This window comes from Podarcis bocagei (assembly GCF_964188305.1).
Source record: "Podarcis bocagei genome assembly, chromosome: 4".
NCBI classification, from domain to species: Eukaryota; Metazoa; Chordata; class Lepidosauria; order Squamata; family Lacertidae; genus Podarcis; species Podarcis bocagei.
Window position 1 is genome coordinate 16,853,810 of NC_138128.1, and position 25,281 is coordinate 16,879,090.

General features: G+C 40.0%; 1 protein-coding gene across 2 annotated transcripts; it reads right to left on the reverse strand.

Annotated features, from left to right (window-relative positions):
- Positions 1 to 330: 330 nt before the first annotated feature.
- Positions 331 to 25,269, reverse strand: SEC62 (SEC62 homolog, preprotein translocation factor). 2 transcript variants are annotated; one of them, XM_081190493.1, is made up of 8 exons: positions 25,095 to 25,269; positions 16,468 to 16,576; positions 14,378 to 14,483; positions 13,272 to 13,488; positions 6,369 to 6,461; positions 4,475 to 4,535; positions 4,036 to 4,155; positions 331 to 2,306 (listed from the first exon to the last, which is right to left on the reverse strand). In XM_081190493.1, exons 1-8 carry the CDS (start codon positions 25,128 to 25,130, stop codon positions 1,834 to 1,836), a joined length of 1,215 nt encoding a protein of 404 aa, XP_081046619.1. In that variant the 5' UTR covers positions 25,131 to 25,269; the 3' UTR covers positions 331 to 1,833. The 2 variants fall into 2 exon arrangements, with proteins under 2 accessions (XP_081046619.1, XP_081046618.1); XM_081190492.1 differs by lacking the exon at positions 25,095 to 25,269 and adding an exon at positions 19,654 to 19,842.
- Positions 25,270 to 25,281: the final 12 nt, after the last annotated feature.

The following is a 25,281-nucleotide window of genomic DNA, read 5'->3' on the forward strand; positions in this document are numbered from 1 at the left end:
AAAGGGTGTGCTGGCAGAGAGAAAGAAATTGTTTTAGCAAATCCATATTTAAACTGTGTTGTAAGACTCTAACACCTTTTGAATGAACACCATGAATTACTGAGAATTACTGCACAGCTGAATAAGAAGATTCTGAGCAAGTGCAGTGAGAAATAAAACACACACATTTAAAGCAATAGATGGTGGCGACAGGGCTCTTGAAAAGAGAAATAATTGAATGCTGCTAACTCAAAACTGCTATCAAGATGAACAGAAAAATGGAAACAACATACCATTTTACTTTCCCAGCTGTTAAATGAGAGGAACAGGTAATAAGCAAGTCAGACCACATTTGTGAATGGTTTTTATCAATGCACACATAAAATGCATATATTTGCACAATCAGAAAAAATTAACATCTTCAGTCAAAACACTGGTGATGGAAAAAGCAGTTCAAGGAAAAAAGGAGAGATCTGTTACGTCAGCTATCGAAAATGCAAGCAAGTAACTAGCATTATCTCTTCACAGTCACTTTGCTAAGAAAGAACTGAATCTGTATTCATAATTTCAGTTTTAGGCTGAAATTCAATGATTCAGAGGAATGATGTAAAGTCTTAACTTTAAAAATGTTTATAGAACTAAACACACAATGGTCTTCCAAGTCAGTCAAATGAGGGATGCATAAGAGAGAAAGTGAACAATCAGAACTCCTTCAAGATTTCAAGAAATTATTTGGTCTTGGTAATCTTTTTTTTATGAGCTTCTTTTAATGTTCAAGCCAAGCCTATCCTCTCTCATGGCAGTGTCTACTCATCAAATACAGTACTCCACTTTCTGAAGACAGAAAGAAATAAAAGACTAACATTAAGGCATACACAGAGCTACGCTGTCTGCTTTTGTTGAATTAGAATCAGTTTACTTGGACTTGAATACGTGGAATGTTGGCACAAAACTAAAGCAGTAGTGAACACAGCTGCCAATCTCACTGATTCGGTTAGGTCCTTGTGACTTGCATTTCCCTTACACACACACATTCTGAAATGGCTTTTAATTATACAAATTGAAAACTGGATAAATCCTCCAAATAATAAGTAACAGGTAAAATAAGGGGGTTGCTTTATTTGTATGTTATGTACAGAATACACTTCTTGTAGTATGATGGGGCAAGTCAAGACAAGAGCTATAACCTCCAAATTATGCTCTCCCCCCCCCCGCCACCTGTTGACGATGACTTTTTGCTCTGAACCAGATGGACAGAACAGTCTGGATTTCCTAAGTTGGTCACACACGGTTAAAAAGTTTAAAACCCTACAGCCAAGTCAGCATTAACTTATATGTCTTAAGAAAAAAAATATTCTTAAACAAAAAGTTCTAAGAAAAGTCTTACAGTTTTATGAAGATTAATAACAATATAAATAGAATGAACCGAAAAGTTCAGTTGTTGTAAGTATCAATCAAATTAAGCTATTAGGAATAAATGCAACAAGTGCCATTTTAAATTACTATTCTGGAAAAGTGTAGTTACTGAAAACATGCAATTTCCCAAAATATTATTAAAAGAACTACATTCCTCCGTATATTTGATGACTTAAGCAGACCAAAATATCTGACTGACAAGTTGTGAAACAGGTGGCTTTTGTAAGTGTATATTAGATTACTTACAACAACTATCGAGTTAAGTGGTTTTCTTCTGTTTGTAAAACAAATTAAGAACTATGTTATAAAGCTGTTTGGCTAAGCGGCATCTGTATATTTCAGCAAATAAGGAAGAAATGAATGCTGTCAAGATGGTATAGCAGCCAACATAGAAAATCCAACTGTCTGCACAAAATTTAGTCCCAAACTACAGCTGAATTAAGATTGTTCATGTAAAGGCCTAGTATCTTGCTCCTCCTCTTCCTCTTCCTCCTCTTCACAATCCTCTTCATCCGTTTGCTGGTCAAGTTCCTCTTTTGTGATCATTTCAAAATCATTTCCATTGCCACTACTGTGCTGGGACCGGTCATCCTCCCGCCTATCACTGTCTGTGTCCGAATTCCGCTCTCCGCCAGAAGCTTCTGATCCCAAACCTCCCAGTGGATCAGCTTTGCCGTCCTCATCTTCTTTTTTCTCACTATCAGATTTCTCCTCACTGTCGAATTTTGGTTGCTTTTTGGATTCGGACTTCTCATCTTTCTTTGAATCAGCTTTTGGTCCTTTGTACTCATGTGTATACAGGGGCCTGAAGGAGTCAATGAAGCCAACGTCAGCAGTCAGGTTTGGCAAGAACCAGAAGTGATGTCTTCCGCCAGTTATCAGCCAGATGATAAGGAAGAGGATGCAGCGGGCTACAAGAAGAAAACGTCCAAATGTGTTAAACAGAATATTTACAGAACACAGAGCTACATTTATGTTTGCAAATGACAAAATGCCTAAACTGGCAAAGCAGAAAATTCTGAGTGAGAGAAATTAGGTAAGCCACTGCAACCTTGGGGCCCACACTTAAGAGGCAGCTCAGGAATTTAAAGGGCTCCGGGTTTCCCCACCTCCAATTCTTTTCCAGAAATTGCTTTCCATATCTATTAATTACATTAAGATCAAGGGTTAAAATGCAAACTCAACTGCTGAGTTCCAATTAAGGCCCTAACATTCTTAAACTGCTTCACCACTTGTTGAAAATCTGTATGGTGTACATTCTCTACTGCCAGTTAATGACCAACTTTGGTTGCTGGCTAATAGTTCAAACTACAAGGTAAAGGTTGAAAACATTAAAATATAATAATATTGAGTAAGCATTCCCTTTCAATTCCACCAACAAGGAATACCTAAATGGTTAAGATGCTCATTTGTTTTTTGTTTACTTACATTTCTAGACCACACTAAACCTCACAGGGCAGATAACAAAACATGCATTACACATATACCATATAACAAAACATTTAAAATCAAATTGCATCATTACCAAACAATTTTAAGCCCTATTTTTGCTTGGCTGCGGATACTGCAATCTAGCTCCAATGATGTGGCTTAAGCACATTCAAAAGGAGACTGATTGGCAAGTCTCTAGAAGAATGAAATGTGTAAGCCCACAACCACTCTACATGCCCTTGAGGAATAGACATATGCAGCAGAACCAAGAGGGAATTCTGAACAATCACAATCAACACAACTGGAAATATAATAGTAATAATAATATATTAAGGTAAGCAGGGACCAAGACATTTTTAAAGTTTTAGAATCTGAGAGACCTCTATCTGAGAGACTGTAGGTATCTGGAGCAGATGCAGGAATATCTGGAATAAAACCTGATTCTAAAGAACCATTTCAGTTAATTGTATTTACTGCCCTGTCTATGCTCAGTAATTTAATTAATTTGCACACTACAATCTCAAGAATGTTAAAGGGATCTCATTCTGTCTCTTAACCTTTTCCCCTGCCTCGTTATACATATATATGTTTCCTTCTAGCTTCCTTTTACTACCAAAAATAGTTTCAGCAGTGAATGCTTTCACGTAAGTAAATGAACTACTTGTAGCCAGTGGCAGATAGTTAAGCATAAAGCTGTACAACCAGGTGCCGCCCCATATAAAACATGGTTCCATGAAGTGATCATATGTGCAGTAAAGCACAGAATACCGTTTTTATGCTGTAAATCAAGTCTCACAGCAAAGCATCACAGAATACCCCTCCTGTAGGTTTAGCACTTCTAATTGTCAGTAAGGAGACAAAAAGTCTCATTGAAGCAGTAAAGCTAGAGGGAAATGGTAAGCACAGTCCTAAAACAAGTTATTGCTGCAAGAGCAGTCAGAGGAAATGTAAGCAAGACTACTGTACAGGGACTGGTGCACTTAGCTTCTCCCATGAGACAGAAATGGCAACACAAACATCAGAACTGCTCCCACTGCGTGAAAGCAACCAGAATGAATGCACACTTGCAGTCAGCTTTATTACAAATGGCACAATGGTGACATATGGTGGCCACCTGGGAAACATTCACATGGTGCAAGGCAAGTCTATGAGATGCTTAAATCTGAACTGTGAGAGATGGAGAGGAAGAGAAGAGAAACACACACTTACCAACAGCCAGGAGGAGAATACTAGCCACAAAACACCCTGCACCTACGCTCAAATAATAAACGCCTACTCGCATCTCTGCAGGCCAGAGTGGGAAGAGAGTTGCAGCTATAACAGCAGTCACTGTTAAAAGAAAGACAGCACAAGCATAAGAAATACTGGGAGCTTTAGGACTGAAATAAATACAACAGCACCACTTTAATTGGGGGGGAATGTTTTGAGCCCTCACAATTGCCTTGTAAAAGTGGATGCTGTGTCTGTAATGCACTGCAGTGTTTGTCCTGCCCAAAACCAATTAACATCTATTGGAACTTAACAAGCCCCATTTATTTCAATGGGAAGGCGGGGGGGATTTGCCCCCGTGAAAGCCACAGATGTGCTAAGAGGCAGACCGTTTGTTGGGTGGGTTGCCAGTTTCACCCAACAGTGCTCACTTACTTACCAAGTATGAGTCCCATGGCAAATGTTTTAAAATGAACTGGGTCATAAATCCACACATATACCTGGAAGGAGAATGATTACGTAAAAATTAAACCAGGTTCAGAAAGCAAAGGTTTATGAGGAAGCTGATTGGAAATAATATATTCTGCTTGCAATAGTTCATCACTGTAGCATGTAAAGAAGTCTAAACATTTTCTCCGTGACCTGAGGCAGCTTATTAATGGGCTGAGCTAAAGTCTTGTTCTCTGTGCAACAATAAATCTATGTATTTTATCTAAGCATTGCAGGGGGTTGGAACAGATGAGCCTCAGGTCCCTTCCAACTCTACAATTCTATGATTCTATGTCTGGGGCTGTGTCACTTCAGACTGGAGATGGAAGTTTATATCCTTTAATGTTCCTCCATAGAAAAAGTTGCTGGCATGTAGAAAACTGTGCATCAGGAAGAAAACTGCAACCTTTCTCCATGACAGCTAGTGCTCTCCCTCCCTCCCTTCTCCTGTACTAGAGTACTGCAGTGTGAGGGAATGAAGCTCAGACACAGGTCTAGTTCCTCAAGGAGAACTAGGTCTAAGTATTTATGGTTATTATCATAGATCTGGGAACCTGATAAGCACTTCTCTGCAAAGTAGGCTGGGGATGGACGTATAGGGGAAAAGCAGGGCTGGGTGAGGATGCTTCTCCTCCCTGCCCATCACTGTTTCTGCACAACACCCATCTACCATTGCTTTCTGCAACAAGAGCAGCAAACATACATCTAGGATCAAAATGGAGGGGGGGGTAGCGTGTAGGGTAGAGAGGTGTCACGTGAAGAGCTACATCTCCCCTGCAAACTGCCTTTCCCTTTGCAGCAGAAAAACAGTGGTGTGGTTCCACCACCAAATGCTCAATTAGCCTTATAACAACATCTGAGATCCCATAAACCCACAATGCACCCGCAATTTGAAGGGCAGGCCTAGAGATGCAATCTATTGAATCCAGCCACAACAGGTAATTCTTGTCATGGCTATGAAGAACAATTGGAAAGTGCTGTTCCTTATTTCAAGCAAGACTAATGGTCCGTCTATGGCAGCAGCTTTTCAGGACTTTAAGGCAGAAGTAAACCTGTGCTTTTGAATAAGCGTACACATTTTGGGGAGCAATAACCAACAGTACCAGGACATAAGAATTGTCCTGTTAAATCAGACCAATCTAGCCTTGGTATGAAATTTATGCATGTTGTGATTATGTGATAAGTAAACTAAATATGAAATCTTAACAGAAAAAAGCCCTTAGATTATGACTCCTATTTTATTTAAAAGATTTATATCCTGTTCTTCACCTAATGGTCTCAGAGGAAATTACACTCAAGTAAACTACATCACTACAGTGTCTCCCAACTTAGTACTCTCTAGATGTTTTGGACTACAATTACCATCCGCCTCAGCCAGCATAGCCAATGGTCAGGGATTTTATTTATTTATTGCATTATTGCACCTTTCCTCCAAGAAGTTCAAGGTGACATATTGTAGTCTGAAACAGTTGGGGGCACCAGGTTAGAGAAGACTGCAGTAAAACAACAGAACAGAAAAATATATATTTTAAAAATAAAAAATCAAAACCAAGAATTCCCCTATTTTTATTTATTTAAAAGAATGTATAAGCTACGTGATTGTAAGAAAATCCCTAAGCAGTTTACAAAAATATATTTTTTAAAAATTACTGATAAAAACAGCTAAAACAGGTATTTTAAAACATTACCAAACATTCATAAAACCAGAGCCAGATGTCTCCAATTCTGACCAACTACATCAAGAAAAATCTAGTCAGACTAGTGGATTTCTCCACATTTTTATTACTGGTAAACATTATAGACAGGAAAACATTTCAGCAACAGAGATTATTCAGATACTGTACCTCATTTCCATCCAGAAAAACCTGATCTTCATGAGGCTCAAGTTTGAATTTTCTCTTTGTCTCCTTCTTCTTAGGTGTGCCAGGAGTCTCATCCTAATGACATATATTGGAAACAATTGCCAGTAAAATTGTGCTCATGAGAACACCTCATGTAGCTGGGATACAAGAGAGCCTTCCCTTCTGCCTTTGTTCCCACATACTGATTCGAAAGCAGCATTGAGGATAAAGACATGGTTCTACTTCAGACCATGGTCTTTGGACTGAGATATAAAGGTTTAACTAGGCATTTCCTTTTGGGGAACCTCCAGTCTGTGGGCCTTTCTGGCAGCATCATTTGCCCCACGGGGCCATGTTGGACAAGCTATGCCAACCTGCCGTTCAACCTGATGTCATATATGACATCAGATGGAGAGGCAGGTAAAGGTGGGGTTTGGCCAAATGAGGCTTTGCAGGCACCACCAATCCAAGGTGCCTGCAAAACCCTTTCTGCAGTAGCTCCTAAGCACCTGACAACCAGGAGGTTGTCAGACACTTTGCAAGCAGAGTTTGGAATGCCCCTTGTGCTACATTTCCCAAGCACTGGGCGCCGAGTACCTGGACAAAGGGGGCTATGAAACCTCCCCTAAAAGAAAGAAAAATTGTCCCATAAAGAATTACAACATGTTGACACTTACTCTCCTAGAGATAAATTTGACAGGTGGGTAGGCCTGCCAGGACTGGAGATACAAAGATCTTATCCACTGAACTGAACAGGTACCCCATACCCGCCTTAAGCCCATTAAAATTCTCCCACTGATTTCAGTTACATGCAAATCAAGGAATACAACATTGACAAAAAGCTAAACATTTTGTTAAAATTTACTATTTAGTATTACTGAGAACTCAGAAAGATACAGACACCAATTGTTCTGACTAATTCTCTTTTCTTCCTTAGAACACAAAGTTCTAGAACAGGCTATTTATACTTTAACCTCCTCTTTATTAGACCAATTCCTCCCAAAAATCTTAACTCAAACATGCCTCTATAATATAGGTTATTTAATGTGCATCTTTTCAAATAAATTCTTAAAACTTTCTTCCCTGCATGTCTGCCTAGCTTCTTACTCTCCCCCTTCTCACAGTCCTTGCCCTGGCACACCCCTCTGTGATTCCCCAGTAATGTTCCATCACTATGGACTGAAAAGACTGCCGGGGTGCCATGAATTCTTACCTGTGCTATGGAATCTCTCAAGTATGTGTGTTACAAAAATAAGTGCACAATGCAGCCAAAATTAAGCCCTTTTTATTTTCACCAATTTCAAAAGGAAAGATTTAAGCACCTGTTAAAGTATTTTATTAAAATCAAGGGACTTTTTATATGCTTAGCTATAGCTGAATGCTGTTAATTATAATTTACAGTTGGTAATCGCAGACAAAAAAAATGAAGAATGCTCAAAATAACGACAGTTAACTCACAACTTGCACTCATTTAACTTGTGCGCATTCAACTTTACGCGCTTGGCAAATTTTTAAAAATATAAATAAAAAGGGGCTGGAAGTGGGTGGGTTGCCTGGGGAAAAATTATTTTAGGCAATACCACCTGCCATTCCACCCAATGCATTTTGACTACACACAAGTTTGGCTTTATATGCTATCCCCAGAACATAACCCCCACATAAGTTGAACCTTGCTTGTACAGTATTACAATCTGGTTTCCAGCCTAGCTATAGCCCTGAAACTATCTTGATCATTCTAGCTAATGACCTTCATCAGGAGGGACAGGAGGAGCACAACCCTGTTGATTCTTGATTCTCCAATGTCTTCGATACTGCAGACCATGGCATCCCTCTGAACTGCCTTGTCTGAATGGGGCTTGGAGACACAATGTTACAGTGGCTCTGGTTCTTTCCGGAAGAGTGAGTCTAGAACATGGTGTTGGGAGACTAATCACTGGATGAGCTCTGCCAGAGTTTTGGGCTGGTGTGTCACCAAGATGCAGAGAACACACAGTTCTGCTTCTCGTTTCTGCTTCTCAGAAAGGCAGTAGAAACCTTTATCAGGTATCTTGGGGCAGCTATGGAACAAATGAGGTCAAACAAATGGAAACTTAATCATGATAAAATGGATATACAGTTTGGGCTCTGCATAGAGGTTTGCAAACAATTTTAGACAGGCTTACCCTGTCTCTAAAGAATCAGGTATGCAGTTTGAAAGTACTCATGGATCCAGTATTACCTATGAAAGTATAGATGGTAGACATGGAGGGGATGGGAGGAGAGGAGAGGGGGTTATTGGTTTATGGGTTGGTTTGTGGTTTTTTTGTTCTTGTTTTTATTATGCATTTGCTATGTTTATCTTGTATTTTTATGTTGAGAACTACCTTGAGATCAATTGATGAAGGGTGGTATACAAATTTAATATACAGTAATAATAATAATGCTTTTTACCAGCTGCAATGCTGTCTAGAGAAAGCGTCAGCTACACACACAACATACAGACTACACTACTGTAACTACATAGGGCTGCCTCTGGAGACAGTCCAGAAACTTCAGCTAGTGAAAAATTCAACCACCAGAATACTTGCCAAGGTGTGGGGTGGAGTAGGCAGCACGGCCACACCACACAAACTTTGCATCAGTTGCATTGGTCAGCCATTCGTTTCCTGGGTCAATTTAATGTGCTGCCATTAACATTCAAAGCATCAAAAGGGTTGGTACCAGATTATTTGACAAATACCCAAACTCACAGAAAGCTGCTCAGGCCCTAAAATCAACCTTAGAGGACCTGTTCTTGCCATTGAAGACAATCAGATTAGTCAGGAACAGGACCCTTTCAGGAATGATCCTACATCTGTGAAATATCCTGCCCTGAAAAGTCTGCTTTGGGGCCCTTTTGTATTAAATGGCCCCTAAAAGTGTCCTTATCCTGTCAAGTTTTCTATTGATTTTCCCGTGACACTCCTACCCCAGATACGATTTTATCTGTTGCTAGTTTATTATACTATTTGTTAGTTGGTTTTTTACACATTTTTATTGTAAGGGGCTGTATAACAATCTGCCCTAAAAGGGGTGGGGGGAATAAATAAGATGATGAAAATTAGGTGAATGGGTAATTATTGTACAGTAATTGTGGTTCTTAGGGACGCGGGTGGCGCTGTGGGTTAAACCACAGAGCCTAGGATTTGCCGATCAGAAGGTCGGCGGTTCAAATCCCTGCGGCGGGGTGAGCTCCCGTTGCTCGGTCTCAGCTCCTGCCCACCTAGCAGTTCGAAAGCACGTCAAAGTGCAAGTAGATAAATAGGTACCGCTCTGGCGGAAAGGTAAACGGCGTTTCCGTGCACTGCTCTGGTTCGCCAGAAGTAGCTTAGTCATGCTGGCCACATGACCTGGAAGCTGTACACTGGCTCCCTCGGCCAATAAAGCGAGATGAGCGCCGCAACCCCAGAGTTGGTCACGACTGGACCTAATGGTCAGGGGTCCCTTTACCTTTACTTAATTGTGGTTCTTATTGGGCCAAACGTTACTCTGGCAGAAGGTTGCTTGATTTCCCGTACCCGCCTCCTTACTGTGCCCCAAAAATGATTCTCTGTAAAATTAGAGAACACTCAAAATAGGGTTCACCCTGGATTGTTGTGCTGGGAGGGAAGACATAGCCAAAAGACAGAGGGAGCTCACAGAAGTGGAACTGCTTTTGTCCAATGTCTGATGATTTCCCCATCTGTAACCTTCCACATAACATCCTAATTCTGAGGGTTCCCTGTCCACAGGAGTAGCTTTTCCAGGACACAGAAAACAGCAGTGAGGAGAAAGGGTATAAAAAAGCTAGGCAGTGCAAAAGGTTTCTTACTCATGAAAATTTGGAGGCTGCTTGTTGTTCTAATACAAGACAAATGGAGTCCAGTTCTCTAAACCTATCTATCATGTGGTATACCTCTCTGGCTCAAATATAGGTTGTGAGATTCATAACTTGTTACTTTTAGTTGAATGGTATAAATCCTAAGATATGTTCTCTGAAAGACATTCACAAAATGACCGTCTCCTCTCCTCTCCCTTCCCTACCTTGCACCCCCTAAAAAGCTTATCTAGAGAGTTGGTGGGCCCTTCTAAACAATGTAGTTTGTGATGTCTGGGGGGGGGGTCTTCTGAGGGAAGGGGAGAATCTGTTGAATGGTCACTTTAAAATGTGAAGGTTCATTATTGTTTCACAAGTTGTGTATGTCTTTAAGGGCCAGGGCAAATAACGAGACCCAGTGTTACAGCTGTGAAACATAGCAGGTGCTGCTGAGTTGTGCTAATCAAGCTGTGTCAGCAATTGGGTATAGTATATAAGGAGCAGCACCTAGCTCTCTCATTACCCTGGGGGATGGGTTGGTGGTTGGGTCTGGTTTGTTGTTGATGTATTTAGTGTATAAGGAGTTTTTGTTTTTGTTATTAAAACCTTGTTTAAGTTATTTTTGAGTCCCTTTTTAATGCATGGTCTCCCCAGCAAGCTCTCTGCAGCGCTACTAAACTGCAAATAGCCAACAGAATTGCCCATAATCCATCTTAGATCCTAGAACAAGTTAACGAAGTTCATGGAAGGAAACCATTTCCAGTAGGATAGCCATGATAGTTGGTTGCAGCAAAAACAACAAAGCCTTAAGGCATTACATCTGCTCTGACCCATCACACAGACTCACAATTTAAGGATTTACATCAGGCATTTCTCAGATTACAATACAAATCCAATGGAGTGAAAGAGCAAATCAGCAAGGTCAGACCAATTTCCAGAAATAATCAACTACAGGACAGATGAGGAAGAGAAAGCAACAGACCACCATTTATAGCCACCTACAGCTCCCAGATATAGCCACTCAAGCATGAATAATCTACAGCCCATCTTGGACAATATTGCTTCCTTCTCACAGGTCTTGGGTAGAAGGACTGTTCTTGCTTACACACAACACCCATAACAACTACTCGCCAACAAGAGCTCATATAACAGAACACAAAAACAGGAACCAGGCCCTGCAACAAACCGAGATGCCAATTCTTTTCCCATACCTTCTCTGGCAACAGTATTACAGGACCTAAAATAACATCAATAGTTCATTCACCTGCTCATCTTCCAATGCATTATGTCATCTGCCAGCAATGCCCTTCTGCATTCTACATAGGACAAACAGGCCCATCCCTACACAAAAGAATCAATGAATACATATCTGACATAAGAAATGGCAATATTCATAGACCAGTAGGAGAATGCTTCAATCCACTAGGGCACTTTGCCAGTGATCTTAAAGTAGCCATACTTGAACAAAGGAATTTCCAAAGGAGGCCACAGCATGAAACAGCTACATTACAATTCGCATGATCCTCCAGACAGCTTGGAGGGGGTCTTCTGCACATAGCAGGATGAGCAACTCTCCTTCCTTCCACAAACCTCTTTAGCTGACTTAAGAGTCATGCTATCGATTTTAGGAGCTGAATTTTTTTTCAGCTGACAGTTGCATCTTTTGCAGAAATACAAAACAAGCAAAAAACTGTAGGGGGAAATTCTCAGGCCCAATAAGGACTAAGCATTCTCAGTTGCTACAGCACATTGTGTTGAGTGGTGGGGTGGTTGGAATGGGCAACTGGGAGTGGGGGGAGAACAGAGGAAGGACTAGATGAAATGTAGTGTCATAGAAAAGGGCATGGCTGACACCTGAACAGGAAAACTCCAGGACAGGAATATGTGTTTCAAACAAATTGTAAACTCAGTTATTTTATGCATCCTACCTGAGTATATTGTACAGTGGTGCCTCGCAAGACGAAATTAATCCGTTCCACGAGTCTCTTCGTCTAGCGGTTTTTTCGTCTTGCGAAGCAACCCTATTAGCGGCTTAGCGCTATTAGCGGTTTAGCGGCTATTAAAGGCTTAGCGGCTATTAAAGGATTAGCGGCTAAAAGGCTATTAGCGACTTAGAAAAAGGGGGGGAAAGCGAAAAAAAATCGGAACACTTGCAAGACGTTTTCGTCTTGCGAAGCAGCTCAAAAACGGAAAACCCTTTCATCTAGCGGGTTTTCCGTCTTGCGAGGCATTCGTCTTGCGGGGCACCACTGTATTTCTAAATAAGAGACCTTGTATTTTTAATGAAACTGATATTCATCTATGGTTAAATTCACCCCAAGGATTTCAGTTTTCCTTAAACTTAAATCTGGAACCAATACTAAAAGAGGTAGTTATCAAAACAGTAATTTTTTTAGAACTTGAAACTGTTTACAGTATGCATATGGTACAATCTTAAGCACATATATTAGTATTTATTCTTGAAATTTTAATATTGAACCTAATGATGAAAAAGAGAAGGAAATTATGTCTAACCATGTCTACTGCCTCTTCCCAAATTAGAGTGCCCCGACAGAAACACATTTATTCATACACAAATTGGGATGAAGATTACTGTACACTGCAGAAAATACTTCTCACAAATCTATTTCAGAAATAAGTAACAGAAAGGGCCACTGAAACCTACTAAACACCTTTTGAGCACCCCGAAAAAGTTCACAGAACTATCTCTGTAATACTAATCTTATTATATGTTTTATTAAGCATGTCTATTAATATGACAGCAAAAATGCTAAAACTCTCTTAAGTGTGTACCTTGCACTATGTATTCTTTAATTTCTTTTAGCTTTTTTCACTTCTTCCTGTAAAAACAAGTCCATACTGTTAATGTCCTCCACTGAACATGTACAGTTTTTCTCATGAGGAACTATATTACAAAGACCCCAAAGTATTATGAGAAAAGCTATGGTAAGTAAAGAAATCCAAACTAGAAGTTAATCTTTAATATTAGTTCTTTGCAGTTTTTAATTTTCTCTCACTCTGAATGGAATGCTATTCAATCCACTGTTTATATTATGGTTTCATCTCTGCTGGACTTGGGGATTAACACTGACCTTTTTGCCTTCTTCTTTCTCACCATCCTTCTTCTTTTCCTTCTCTTTCTCCTTCTTAGCTTTTTCCTCTTTTCCGCCATCTTTTTTGCTCTTTTTCTCATCTTCTTTTCCACTTTCAGTCTTTCCTTTCTCTTTTTCCTTTTCTTTCTTTGCATCCTTGTCTGGCTTCATCTTCATCACTTTTAGAGCTCGGTGGAAAAACTGCTTCTTTAAAAGTCTTAGAAGAAAAATTCAGTTCATGCTTAATCTGGGAGTCCACTGCTAAAGTGGAGTCATATGGTAAAGTAAACTCAAACTACTACTTTGATCAAATAAGCAATCCATTCTACAACTATGACCAAAGCAGGTCTACATCACATTTGGCAGGTTATTAAGAAAGATGGGGGGGGGGGAATCTCTTAAATAAAAATTGTATTTAAAAAATAGTCATCATTAAAATAGTGCCAGAGCTTGATTACTCCTTGAAATTTTTGTAAGCTGCTCAGGAAATAGGATTGAAGAGCAGTATAAAAATACTTGCCATACATAAACTTACTTTCTTATAAGCACGTAAAATATCAATCTTCCCTATCGGTTGCCATTTCACACTTAGATATATGCACATGCTATTAATTAAAAAACTGTGACAAATGGTAAAGGTAATAGATGACAGTGAAAATTAGACCACCATTTTGACAATATACCCTAACCCAAGGGAACTCTTCATAAAATACTGATAATAAAAACCAGCCAACTTTAACAATTATAGGCAGTTTCTTCTATTCCTACAAAGCATAAAACTATAATCTGACAAGATAATAAGGTCTTGTTGCTGAGCTTTTGGAGTTCTGCAACTGCAGAAACAAAGTAATTTTCAACTGAATGTTGTGATTCAACTAGAATAATCCTAGCTACATAGGCTGTTGGGATATGAGGAAAGCCATACAGTAGTAGCAAAGACCAAAGACAACTATGGAGGATCTATGGTTCCATGACTAGTCCCGATATAAAAATAATTTCTGATTACCTGGACATAACACAATGAAAATACATTTTAATTCATTCTGTAACATTATATTTAGGAGTATTCATAGTGTTTACAACAGCATTAAAACAACCAGGCCTACCTGTTGCAATAATCAACTACAGACTCTCGAGTGGTAAACAGGGCTTCTTCTCCTTTCTTGGCTTTTGCCCACTTAGAATCCAGAAGGCAATCCACAGCTTTGGAAGCTAAAAAGAAAAACACACCATACCTCTCACAAGAATGCTACACTGGAAAAATGTGACCAGTCCTAAAGAAAATGGAAATTTTGGAACAGTAATAATTTTGTTCCTCATTTGATGACGTGTCTGTCTAAAAAGCTCACCCACAGTAGAACCCAACAATTTTTGAGTCCAAACAAAACCTAGGAAATGATTTTGATTGATTAAGACATTTTCACTTTTCCTTTTTTCTGGCTTCAGCATGAATAAACCTTGTACACATAAATCCAATGTCTGGAAGTATTTGAAACCTTTTAGGTTTGTCCAAATTTCTATACTCTTGAAGGAATGGGAAGCTGAGGGCCTTTTATTTGAACCACACACTGTTATGTCTACTCAAAAGTAAGTTGCATTGAGTTCAGTGGAGCTTACTCCCAGGTAACGGAGCAAGTAGTGCAGCCCAAAGCTTCCATCTGCTGCAAGTGATTATGAAGATAAACTGCTTAGTGGATTAAGTAGGCCGAGGACATTTTGGCAGAAAGAAGAGTGCCTCCTCCATATCTTTTCTCCTTTTCTAAGATAAAAATGAATTGTTTTACAGACTTGCTGCCCTGTGGTAGTTAGATATTCAGGGTGCTACACAGTGCAGCAGTTCCACAGAAGTACAGCTAGGATATAAATTGTAGTATTAGATACAAGTTGTCACAGTTAATGAGATGGCATCAATGGTTAGTATGGGAGAAGGCAAAACTATCTTGTCAGTTATCACTGCTGTTGTCATAAGAGAACACCAACCATCAGCAATCCATTTTCCACTGGATTATTATGACTAATACCATAGGAATATTATGTTTGTTGTGTTATCATCGCCGTCACTCACTCAGGCTTTCAAATCTGAATAAAAATAAACACAGTCTGAACCAGAAACTTCTACACTCTGCAGAAGATAAAGATTCTACTCCTACCCTGGAATTCACTGAGGTGAAGTGCAGACCATAAAATGCTCTTATTAAAAAACAAAAAAATGGGGGAGGGGAATCAGGTTGTGATTAGTTTTAATCAATCAATCAATTTCTTTATTCGACCGATAGTCAGAATTAAAACATTACACAATAATTATAAACTATAACATCATGGGAGATACATAAGTAAGGTAGGGCCACAGAACTAGACCTCTCACAGATAACCCACATCAAAGCATTCAGTTATACGTTTCCGACACTTGAGTGCCAGGAAAAGAAATTTAGCCACCGACAAGGTTGTTTTCCCAGAAGACTTATTTAGCAGATATGCTGTCTGCTTTCCTCTTTGTCGGGAACTGAGCCGGGGTAAGTATGGAGTTATAAGATACTGTCTTAAATCGTTGTAGAAGGGACAGCTCAATAAAATGTGCTCTGTGGATTCTACCTCACCCAATGCACAGTGGCATAATCTCTGGTCATATGGAACTCCTCCATATCTTCCCTTCAGGACCGCCGAGTCAAGAACATTCAGCCTAGCCGCAGTAAATAGTCTGCGGTATTCCACGTAGTGGATATCCGCCAGGTAGCGAGCTGGAGCAGCCCGATACAACTGCTCCCCCAGAAACAACCCAGGTTTCACACGGGCTATGTCCTCCTGTCTGGCAATATCCCTTAATCTTTGCGCAATCACCGCCTTTGCGTGGCTATACGTCATGGACTCTATATAAAGGGAGGACAACCCACACTTCTGCACTTCCTCCACTATCTCCCCTTCCCATGGAGATTTAAAGTTATCCCTCAGAATCAAGGGGGCCAAACCCACCGGTCTGAAACAGAGCTTGAGCCATAGCCATAGCTTCGCTTTCAGGGCCACATACCTAAAGGCTTGGCAACCGGTTTCCAATCTCATGATCGTGCCTGCTAGTTTTAATCAGATTCTCATCCCCACTTATCTCCCAGGTAAAAGCAAGAATAAAAACATTTTCCTCCAAGTGCTACAAATATTGACAATCAGATTGCCACATGATTTGGATAATATTTAACCTTACCAATGAAGTAATCCACTCTGTGACCCATCATATTGGTAGACTTGGTTGGACAGTTGAAACGCAGGTATTTAGCAACAGCCTTTTCCTCCTTGAATGGCTCACCCACCTCCTTTAAGAGAAAACAGAGCAAATGCAAATTTAAAGCAGAAAGCTACAGTATTTTCATTTGTACTGAAATTTTACAAAGCTCCTCAACTCACTTTCATAGCATGTGAAACATGATGCCTTAGATAGTTACACGCTAATATTTTGTAAATACCTCATTATCAACAAAGACTCTTGTGAAATCTTAAAAGACTAACAAATTTATCATAGCATAATCTTTCATGGACTACAGTCCATCAGATGCATGATATAGGAAATATAGGAAATTTACCTCCCAAGACCAAATATAGTTTTTTTAAAATAAAATTTTTATTGGTTTTTCAGTTTTTATAAACACAAACAATACACAATACAAACAAACAAACAAACACACAAACATGTATAATTTCGTATCCCTTTTTCTTAAACCTTACTTCGCCGACTTCCCCATACCTCCCCTTTCTACATCCCATTTTCCAAAATTATTTCAGCAAATCCTAACAGAATGGGTAACCACATCAGTTGTAATTGGGACACTATTCTAGATTCTTTGCCTCTATCAGCAGGTCAGCATGCTAACACAGAAGCAACCACAAGGTGGGAACAGAGCTGGCAGAATATTTGAACACCACCATGCTTTCTTTTTTTTGACAGTGTTCCATTGTGCCAGAATCGTTTTAGTTATGTTGGCCACATGATCCGGAATGCTATCTGTGGACAAATGCCAGCTCTCTCAGCCTGAACCGAGATGAGGGCCCACCCCATAGTTGCCTTTGACTGGACTTAACTGTCCAGGGGTCCTTTACCTTTACCCTTACTGTTACCTTTTATACTCCCCCTTAATGACAAAGTACATAGTCTGGAAATGATCGTAGACTCTTTGGTATTGAGGGCTTCCCAGGTAGTAGTACTAATAACAGGAGGCCATTTTACCAGTTTAACACAGGAGAGCGTATTGAGGCCACTTCTGTCATATAATGCCAATTACAATGTGTTCTATGTGTTCTGGAAAACAGTTCAGAAGTTGCAGGTGGTTTGCAGTTTACCTGACAGGGACACGTTGCAAAAAGAATGTCACTCCTTTCATTGCTCATCTTTACTGGCTGCATTTTTGCTTTGGGCATGCTGGTGATTGTTTTTAAGGCCTTAATCTGTCTAGGTTAGGTCCTGCATCTCTTTGGGAGCATTTCCTGCCCTGCTTCTCCATGTTCACAGGGAAAGCTCAGTGTCCCCTCCATTTAGAGAACCAAAACTGTGAAGGTGCATAGCTTGATATTCTCTGTGGGGGAACACAACATGAACCGCTATTTGGTCCCTATAATGTTGGTCTTTTAGTAGTAAATGAAAACCCCAGCTCTTACAAAATGCTTCTGGTGTCAGCTAATTGGGTGTTTTAATTGCAGTTGCTTTTAGTCTGGTTATAAATTCTTTATTTTGCTGCACTGGAAACTCAGCCAGATGGGCAGGGTATAAATAATAAATTGTTGTTGTTGTTGTTGTTGTTGTTGTTGTTGTTGTTGTTGTTGTTGTTGTTGTTGTTTCTATTAACTGCTTCATTACTCCAGATGGGTGTTTTATTTAAATTATTTTATTTGATGATTGTAGCTTTAAATTGGTTTCATACTCTGCTTTGGTGTGTGATCTTTTGGAAGTAATGCAAGCCTATAAATGGCTAATAAATAAATAAAAACAGAAAGGGCTGTAGCTAAACATCTGTCAAAAAGTTGTGATTAGGGATTCTTAAAACTAACAAGATTTTAAAACAATGTATTTAGCTCTGTTTTCTACCTTTTAATGTTTCACCTATAACAAGGCAGCTAAGTAGTAAGAAGGAATGGAAAGAACATGCAAGCTGGTTAAAACACATACACACTTGCTAAATAATATAAAAAAGTTATAGTACTGGACAGTTCCTGTTTGGCTGAACAAACTATTAAAATGAAGCAACCACGCTGAAGCTACAGAACATTCTCCACCTGCTACAAGACAGAGAAATCATGTTGAGCCTGTGAAGCAAGTTTATTGATGACACAGGTGTTTCTTCCCTTTTTGCAAACAGGTTGGAGCGTCCAAAAACAGTCCTGCAAAAACTATACAATGTTAAGAGAGATAAATCCTGGAAATTTTTGCTAATCAAACTAATGGGTAAGAGGTGGGAAGGGTTAGTTTCTAAATTGCTTAATGTAATTTTTGGATCCATGGAACCCCTTAAAAAGATATGGCACACAAATTATCCCAAATGATTGGAATAAAACTTGGGAATCATTAACCTCAAAATCTGTTTCCAGTTTTCTTGGGGGAAATGCCTTAAAATTATTACACAGATGGTAATAGCACTCCTTTACAAATGTCTAAAATATTTCCTTCTCGATCACCTAATTGTTGGAAGGGTTGCAATAAACTTGGTACTTATTACCATTCATGGTGGGAATGTTAGTTGGTACTATTTTTGGAATGTAATTTTGACAGAAATGACAATTATTAATAAAAAACCCAACACTATTGCTTCTTGTCCAAAATTAATGTTACTGAATATTTTTGAAGATACCAATGTAACTATATTGTCAGAAGAATTGGTCTTATACAGTATATGATCTTGGCAGCATGAATAGTAACTGCAACTCAATGGAAAACAGTAAAAAATCTTAAACTGGACACTTCATACCAATCATTCTGGAATATAGTTATAATGGGGGGGGGGGGAATAATGCAGAAGTTGAGATTTGGCATTCCTTTGTGACATATACAGCGGAACCTTCATTTTCAAGACAACCCTTGTCACAAGCCTGGCAAATCTAGTACTATACTTGATGAGCTGATGAAGTTGATGGTCTTTACTTGCGCTTTGTTATTTTAACTTATTCTACGTGCCTATTTTATAGTTTTGTTTTTCATATTTTAATTTTTATCTGTTATAATTGTTTTCTCTGTTTTATATAATTATAAAATGAAATAATACAAACATAATAATAATAATAATAATAATAATAATAATAATAATAATAACTATTCTTAAAAGAATGTCTATTGGATAGAATTATATATGAACAGCTGCAGAAAGCCAATCCCTCCCAATCCCCATAAAATTACTAAAACCAGCACCTCAATTCCACATAGATCAGGAGGAAGCTGCGGGTAGAATGGGGCCGTGTCCTCTGGACTCTCATCTTCATATCCCCACATGAAATCTTTGTGCAGAAATGAACCAGTGGAACAAAGTATGTCCAGATGAAACCTTAATCACTACACTGAGCAAAGAAGGCACGTTTGCTCTGAAGTCGTAGCAAAGACAACAGCAGCAGCTGCTAGAAGCTACTTGGGAGCCTATTCTTTTCCCTATGCAAGCCACTGCGGGTAAGGAAGTAATGTTATGCAAATAAGGAAACAATGTCATCATATCTTAAATTCTTACACGTTCACCTTGGTATGTTAAAATCTCTTTTTGCAAGAGGGCTGTTTAGCAATGGTGCAATATGATAGGCTAACTAAAACAATAGTCGTTTCTGTAATTTGCTGTCTCAGACACTTAATTACACGTGCTTGGAAAATACTGTTTGTACGTCAAAGGTAGGCAACTTGTTATGCACAGAGGCTCACATTAGAAAAATACAATTAGCAGTTTTTTCAGCATATTCCAAGTTCGTGTAATTAACATGATAGACTACTAATTACCTACTTAGAGAGCCAGTGCAATGCAGTGCAGTGCAGTGCAGTAATTAGAGTGTCCAACTAGGACCTACAAGACCAGAGTTCAAAGTGGGGGTGGGCTGAAGCTCACTTGAGCATGAAGCTCACTGGGTGTTGGGCCAGTCACTATCTCTCAGCCTAGCCTAACTCACAGGGTTGTTGTGGGAGAAATGAGAAGGCGGAGGACCATGTACAACACCTTGAGCTCCTTAGAAAAAAAGGTAGGATAGAAATGCAATGAATAAACAAAAAATGAACAAACAAAAAAGAAATGGGTGGGATTCCCTGGATTTGGTATGGAATAGGTTCTAGTTAACAAGTTTAAGCTTGAACTGGTTTGGATCAGGCCCAGAGTAGATCACCACTGCTCATTTGAACATATAACCATATGTAATTAAATTTCATCTCTTGCATTACTCACTAAAGCCCCTATGCAAGCAATTTATTAGATTTCTAGGGTCCAATCAACAACCTATAAAGAATCAACAGAATACAATGTCTGTCCTATATATATATTTCCATATATATTGAATCACAAAGTTGCCTACCATACCACTGCACTAAAAACATACCGTATTTTTTGCACCATAACACTCACTTTTTTCCTCCTAAAAAGTAAGGGGAAATGTCTGTGCGTGTTATGGAGGGAATGCCTATGGGTGGCATGCCTACGGATTTTCCTCCTCTAAAAACTACGTGCGTGTTATGGTCGGGTGCGTGTTATAGAATGAAAAATACGGTAGTTCATCTCACAGAAACTGCATAGAAGGCTGCCTGCACATTTTGCTCCACAACTTAAGTCTAGAGACATTTTTTAAAAAATGAAAACTCAGCAACTGGAGGGCCTGCTGACTGAGGGTCCAGTACATCAGTACCTCTGTGCCTGCCTCTCAGCAGCACTGCATATAACAGATTTTGCTTGAATCGGAAAGTGACTTGCACACAAATAGCAGTGCTTATGGTAAGCAGCTGAATGTAGGTGATGGTTACAGGGGACATGGTCAACTGCACCAATGGCACCTGATCACATCTCTAAAAAGGAATGCAGACATAGGAAGAAGAGAATGTAGCTCCCTTCCTTGTCCAAGCAACCACTGCCTACTTTTCCAGGTGACAAGATTTTGGTTCTTTCAGACTAATAAGCACGTGATAACTGCAGAAGTGTTGTGAATTTGAGGCAGAGATCATGTTGCCTTGGCTTCTCCAGTCTCTTATCAACAGAAAATAGCTACCCAATACCAGTGTTGCCTTTGTTTGCCACAGCTGTTTTTACAGTTTCTTCAAAGAAACTTGAAGCAAAGGTCAGTTTAACATAGTTACCCATGCAAGAAGCTGGCACGCACAGTCTGTTCTTAAAGAGCATTTTTTGTACCAACTTCCCCACTTGTGAGATGAACTGCCCTCCAAGAACAAAATTAACTTAAATGACTTGAGATTTGAGTCCATCATGTTTGTAAATCATATATCCTGTTCTTTCAAGACAGAAATGAAAATGTCTGAAGTTTAAATCTTAAGTGAAGGTGCTCAATATATATGACTACAGTGGTACCTCAGGTTAAGTACTTAATTCGTTCCGGAGGTCTGTACTTAACCTGAAACTGTTCTTAACCTGAAGCACCACTTTAGCTAATGGGGCCTCCTGCTGCTGCCGTGCCGCCGGAGCCAGATTTCTGTTCTCATCCTGAAGCAAAGTTCTTAACCTGAAGCACTATTTCTGGGTTAGCAGAGTCTTTAACCTGAAGCGTATGTAACCTGAGGTACCACTGTAATTTTTGATGGGATGGATTTTTCTACTGTAGTATGTCAATTAATGGCAATGTGGCCACAAATGTGATACAGAGGATAACTTCAGTTTTCATTAACCAAGACTATCAGAAGTGTATTACGACACCAGTTTTAGTTATACAAATAATTATACTAATACAGAGATCTGTATTTGTTTTACTCCTATGATTCCAATACAGTACATCTCTCAGTCACTATCCCTCTGGTGCTATTGCTCCAGGTGTAGCTATTAAGAATTTATGATAGTATCATTCATCAGCCTGCTATTCATTATGACACCAAACAAAATATAAAATTGATATATATATATATTACAAACCTTGAACAGAGCAACGTGACAATCGGGGTGTTTAAACTGAAATACTGTATAGAAATATTAGAAAAGTGGCAAAAGGAAATGGCGTAATCAGGGGCAAAACTAGGTAGGCTTTATTTCACCCAGGTCAAAGACCTGGTTTGGAACCCGTCATGTGTATTTGTGTACACACATGCACAAACAGGCTGGGAGCCTCAATGGCACCCCTTGGGGGGAGAAACCCAGCTAGGCCCCCCCCCCATAGTTGTGGCACTGGTCATAATTCAAGAAATAGTGCTACTCTTGAAGAGAAATAATTGCTGTTACTATTTGATATGAACTTATTTGAACTAGTTTTTCCCTCATTAAAGAAATTTTAAACCATCCAGCCCCCAAACAAAATATATTTAGAAAGAGATGACTGCACAATGTATTGCACACTAAACTAGCATATTACTAAGAAAGCATATGCTAAGTATCCAAAGCTGTCAGTAAATGTTTTGCATGAGATCAACGTCCTGGCAATCAAAGATGCAATATACTAATACTGTGACACTCAAAAGCAAAGGTCCATAAACATTTGCAAGAGATTACTCCAGCTTTATCTAGGAACAGTTTGTGAAATGTTATCTCCGCTGGCATGTAAAAACAACAAACAATATTTTAAAGAATCTTTTCCAATACTGAAGAGCTCCTATAACCTAGATAACATACAAGATTATTTTTAGTATTAATTGTGAGTAACTCAGGCTTCAAACTGTCCTACAGTTTAAACCTTCTTTAGACTATATATTAATTGGGGAGGTGTTGAGAGAAGCCTCACATTTTGGAGGCAATGAGGGGGAGGGAATTTCAGAATTTTAAAAAAAAAAACAGGAGGAAGAGAGGTATATAGTGTGTGTCTGCAGCTCATTCACAATCTTTATGGTTTGGTGAATAGTTTTACCAAAGCCACAATGAGACAGGATGGTAGCTGTCAAGTTGGCCATGAATATTTTAGAACACATTTCTCAAATATTTGTTGGCATAATTATTACAATCAAATAAACATTATGCTTAGGCTGCACAAAATTATAACTGCTAATAATATCATATCTTGTTTTTGCCAAGCGTTGTTAACTGTAAAAACAATGGTCCACCTAGTGTTAATATTCTTTACAGACTTTGCATATTCTTACCCTGAACACAACATAAGTTAAACTTTTATCAATATTGTCACTATTTGGCCTTTCCACATTTGAACAAGTTTTGGAAGATATTGAATTAAATAACCTTAACAAACATAGCACAGCTTCATTGACACAGATACTTTTAAAGATGTATTTGTTCACTACAGAGCACATAACTATGTGGCATACCTAACATATGTCATCTATTGCAGAAGACTTTATAGCATAGCTTTGAAGTGAGAAAAACTTCCCTTCCCTTCCTCTCATAATGAGACTACCAAAAATAATTACTGCAGTTGACTGCAGAAAAAGTGACTCATTCATATGCTGTCACTACATCTGGAACATCCAAGAAGAAACACTCTTCTAGGTGTGTGTGAGGATGCCTGTGAACCTAAGGGCATCGCAGAAGATGATAATGAATACAGGTCGTGTAAATGAGCGAGCGTGCTAGAATTAGCAGGATTGAGCAGAAGTGAAAAACTGATATTGCAGTGCAACAGGGTGGCATCCACTAGCATGCAACAAGCAAACTCCACATGATGCAGAGGTGATTAAACAGCATTAAGTATAGTGCTCACCAAATAGGAAATTCTCACAGTTACAGGTTGTATGTGTGACAACCATGCATGCTAAGTCTATATTTTAGATGTATGTGAAGTAGATAGCCTACTATGCTGGTGTAAAGAGAAGACAGTTTATTGGGGAATTCCCTCAGGGTTTCACAGGTACATTCGGCAATGAAGTGGGTTTTTTTGGGGGGGGGTAGTTCCATGCCACAACATGGTGTGGGTGTGTAGATAATTAACAATGGAAAGATGATTGCAAACAGCTGTTGTGATGGTAGAAACGTTTACACTGTTTGTAGGGTGAGACTGGAAAAGAGTGCCGGGCTGCCATTTGGGGGAACACTAGGCTTCGAACCACATAGCCAAGAAGTGCGACGGGATGCCCCTCTGCGGAGGGAAAACCACCCGAACCGCAGAACAGAAATGGGGAAAGGATAAGTCGTGATGGGACTGTAGGTGGGGCACCGTCAAGACGCAACCAAAAAGAGCACGGCGGGGAGGCGCAGATGGGAGAGGGGCTCGCGAGTGATAACTCCCTCGGGGCACAGCGCCTGGAGAAGGAGCAGCTGTGTCCTGGCGTTTGGAGCTGGGGTGCCGCACAGTCCTGTGTCACCATCATAGGGACTGCTCTGTGGGGGGGGGGAGGTGTTTGGTGGGGTGAAAAGGGCAGATAGACATCCTGTGCTGAGGAGAGACATCTGCTCAGTATGGAGCTACTGGAGGGTGGGGTGGGAATGCGGGACTGGAGCGCCCATCGGTCTCCCACTCAGGAAAGAGGCGCGAGTGGAGGGTGGGGAGAGGGAGGGAGAGATGCCCTGAAGAGAAGGGGAGAGCAGTGACGTGGCTGGCCCTGTGGCGAAAGGAAGATGGGGGGGGCGAGAGAAGAGAGGGAATAAAAGAGGCCGAAAAGAAGGAAGGCGAAACTACCACAAGAGGCACTGAGGGGAGGGGGAGTCCGTGTGAAAGGCGGGGGGGACGGAGATAAAAAGGGAAGCGGTTCCCGCCGGCGGTTGGCGAGGAGAGGAGCGAGCGAGGTACCTGAATCCGCTTCCTGTGTCTCCTCCGCTCCGCCATGTTGTCCCCGTCTGGTCTCCCGGTGACGTGGGGCTGAGGCGAGCGCGGGGAGGGGGGCTGGGAGGAAGAGGAGAAGGGGGGGCAGATTTTGTCTGTGTGAGTGAGTGAGAAAGGGAAGCACAGACACAGGGACGGGAGGGAGGGACAGCCG

Coding starts and splice junctions, on each gene's coding strand:
- SEC62 (XM_081190492.1), bottom strand. CDS start 19,734: ATGTGGGGATATGAAGATGAGAGTCCAGAGGACACGGCCCCATTCTAC. Junction 16,577..19,653: donor CTGATCTATGTGGAATTGAG/GTGCTGGTTTTA, acceptor TTTCTCTTAAAG/GAGGTGGGTGAGCCATTCAA. Junction 2,307..4,035: donor TATTCTCCTCCTGGCTGTTG/GTAAGTGTGTGT, acceptor TTCTTCTTGTAG/CCCGCTGCATCCTCTTCCTT.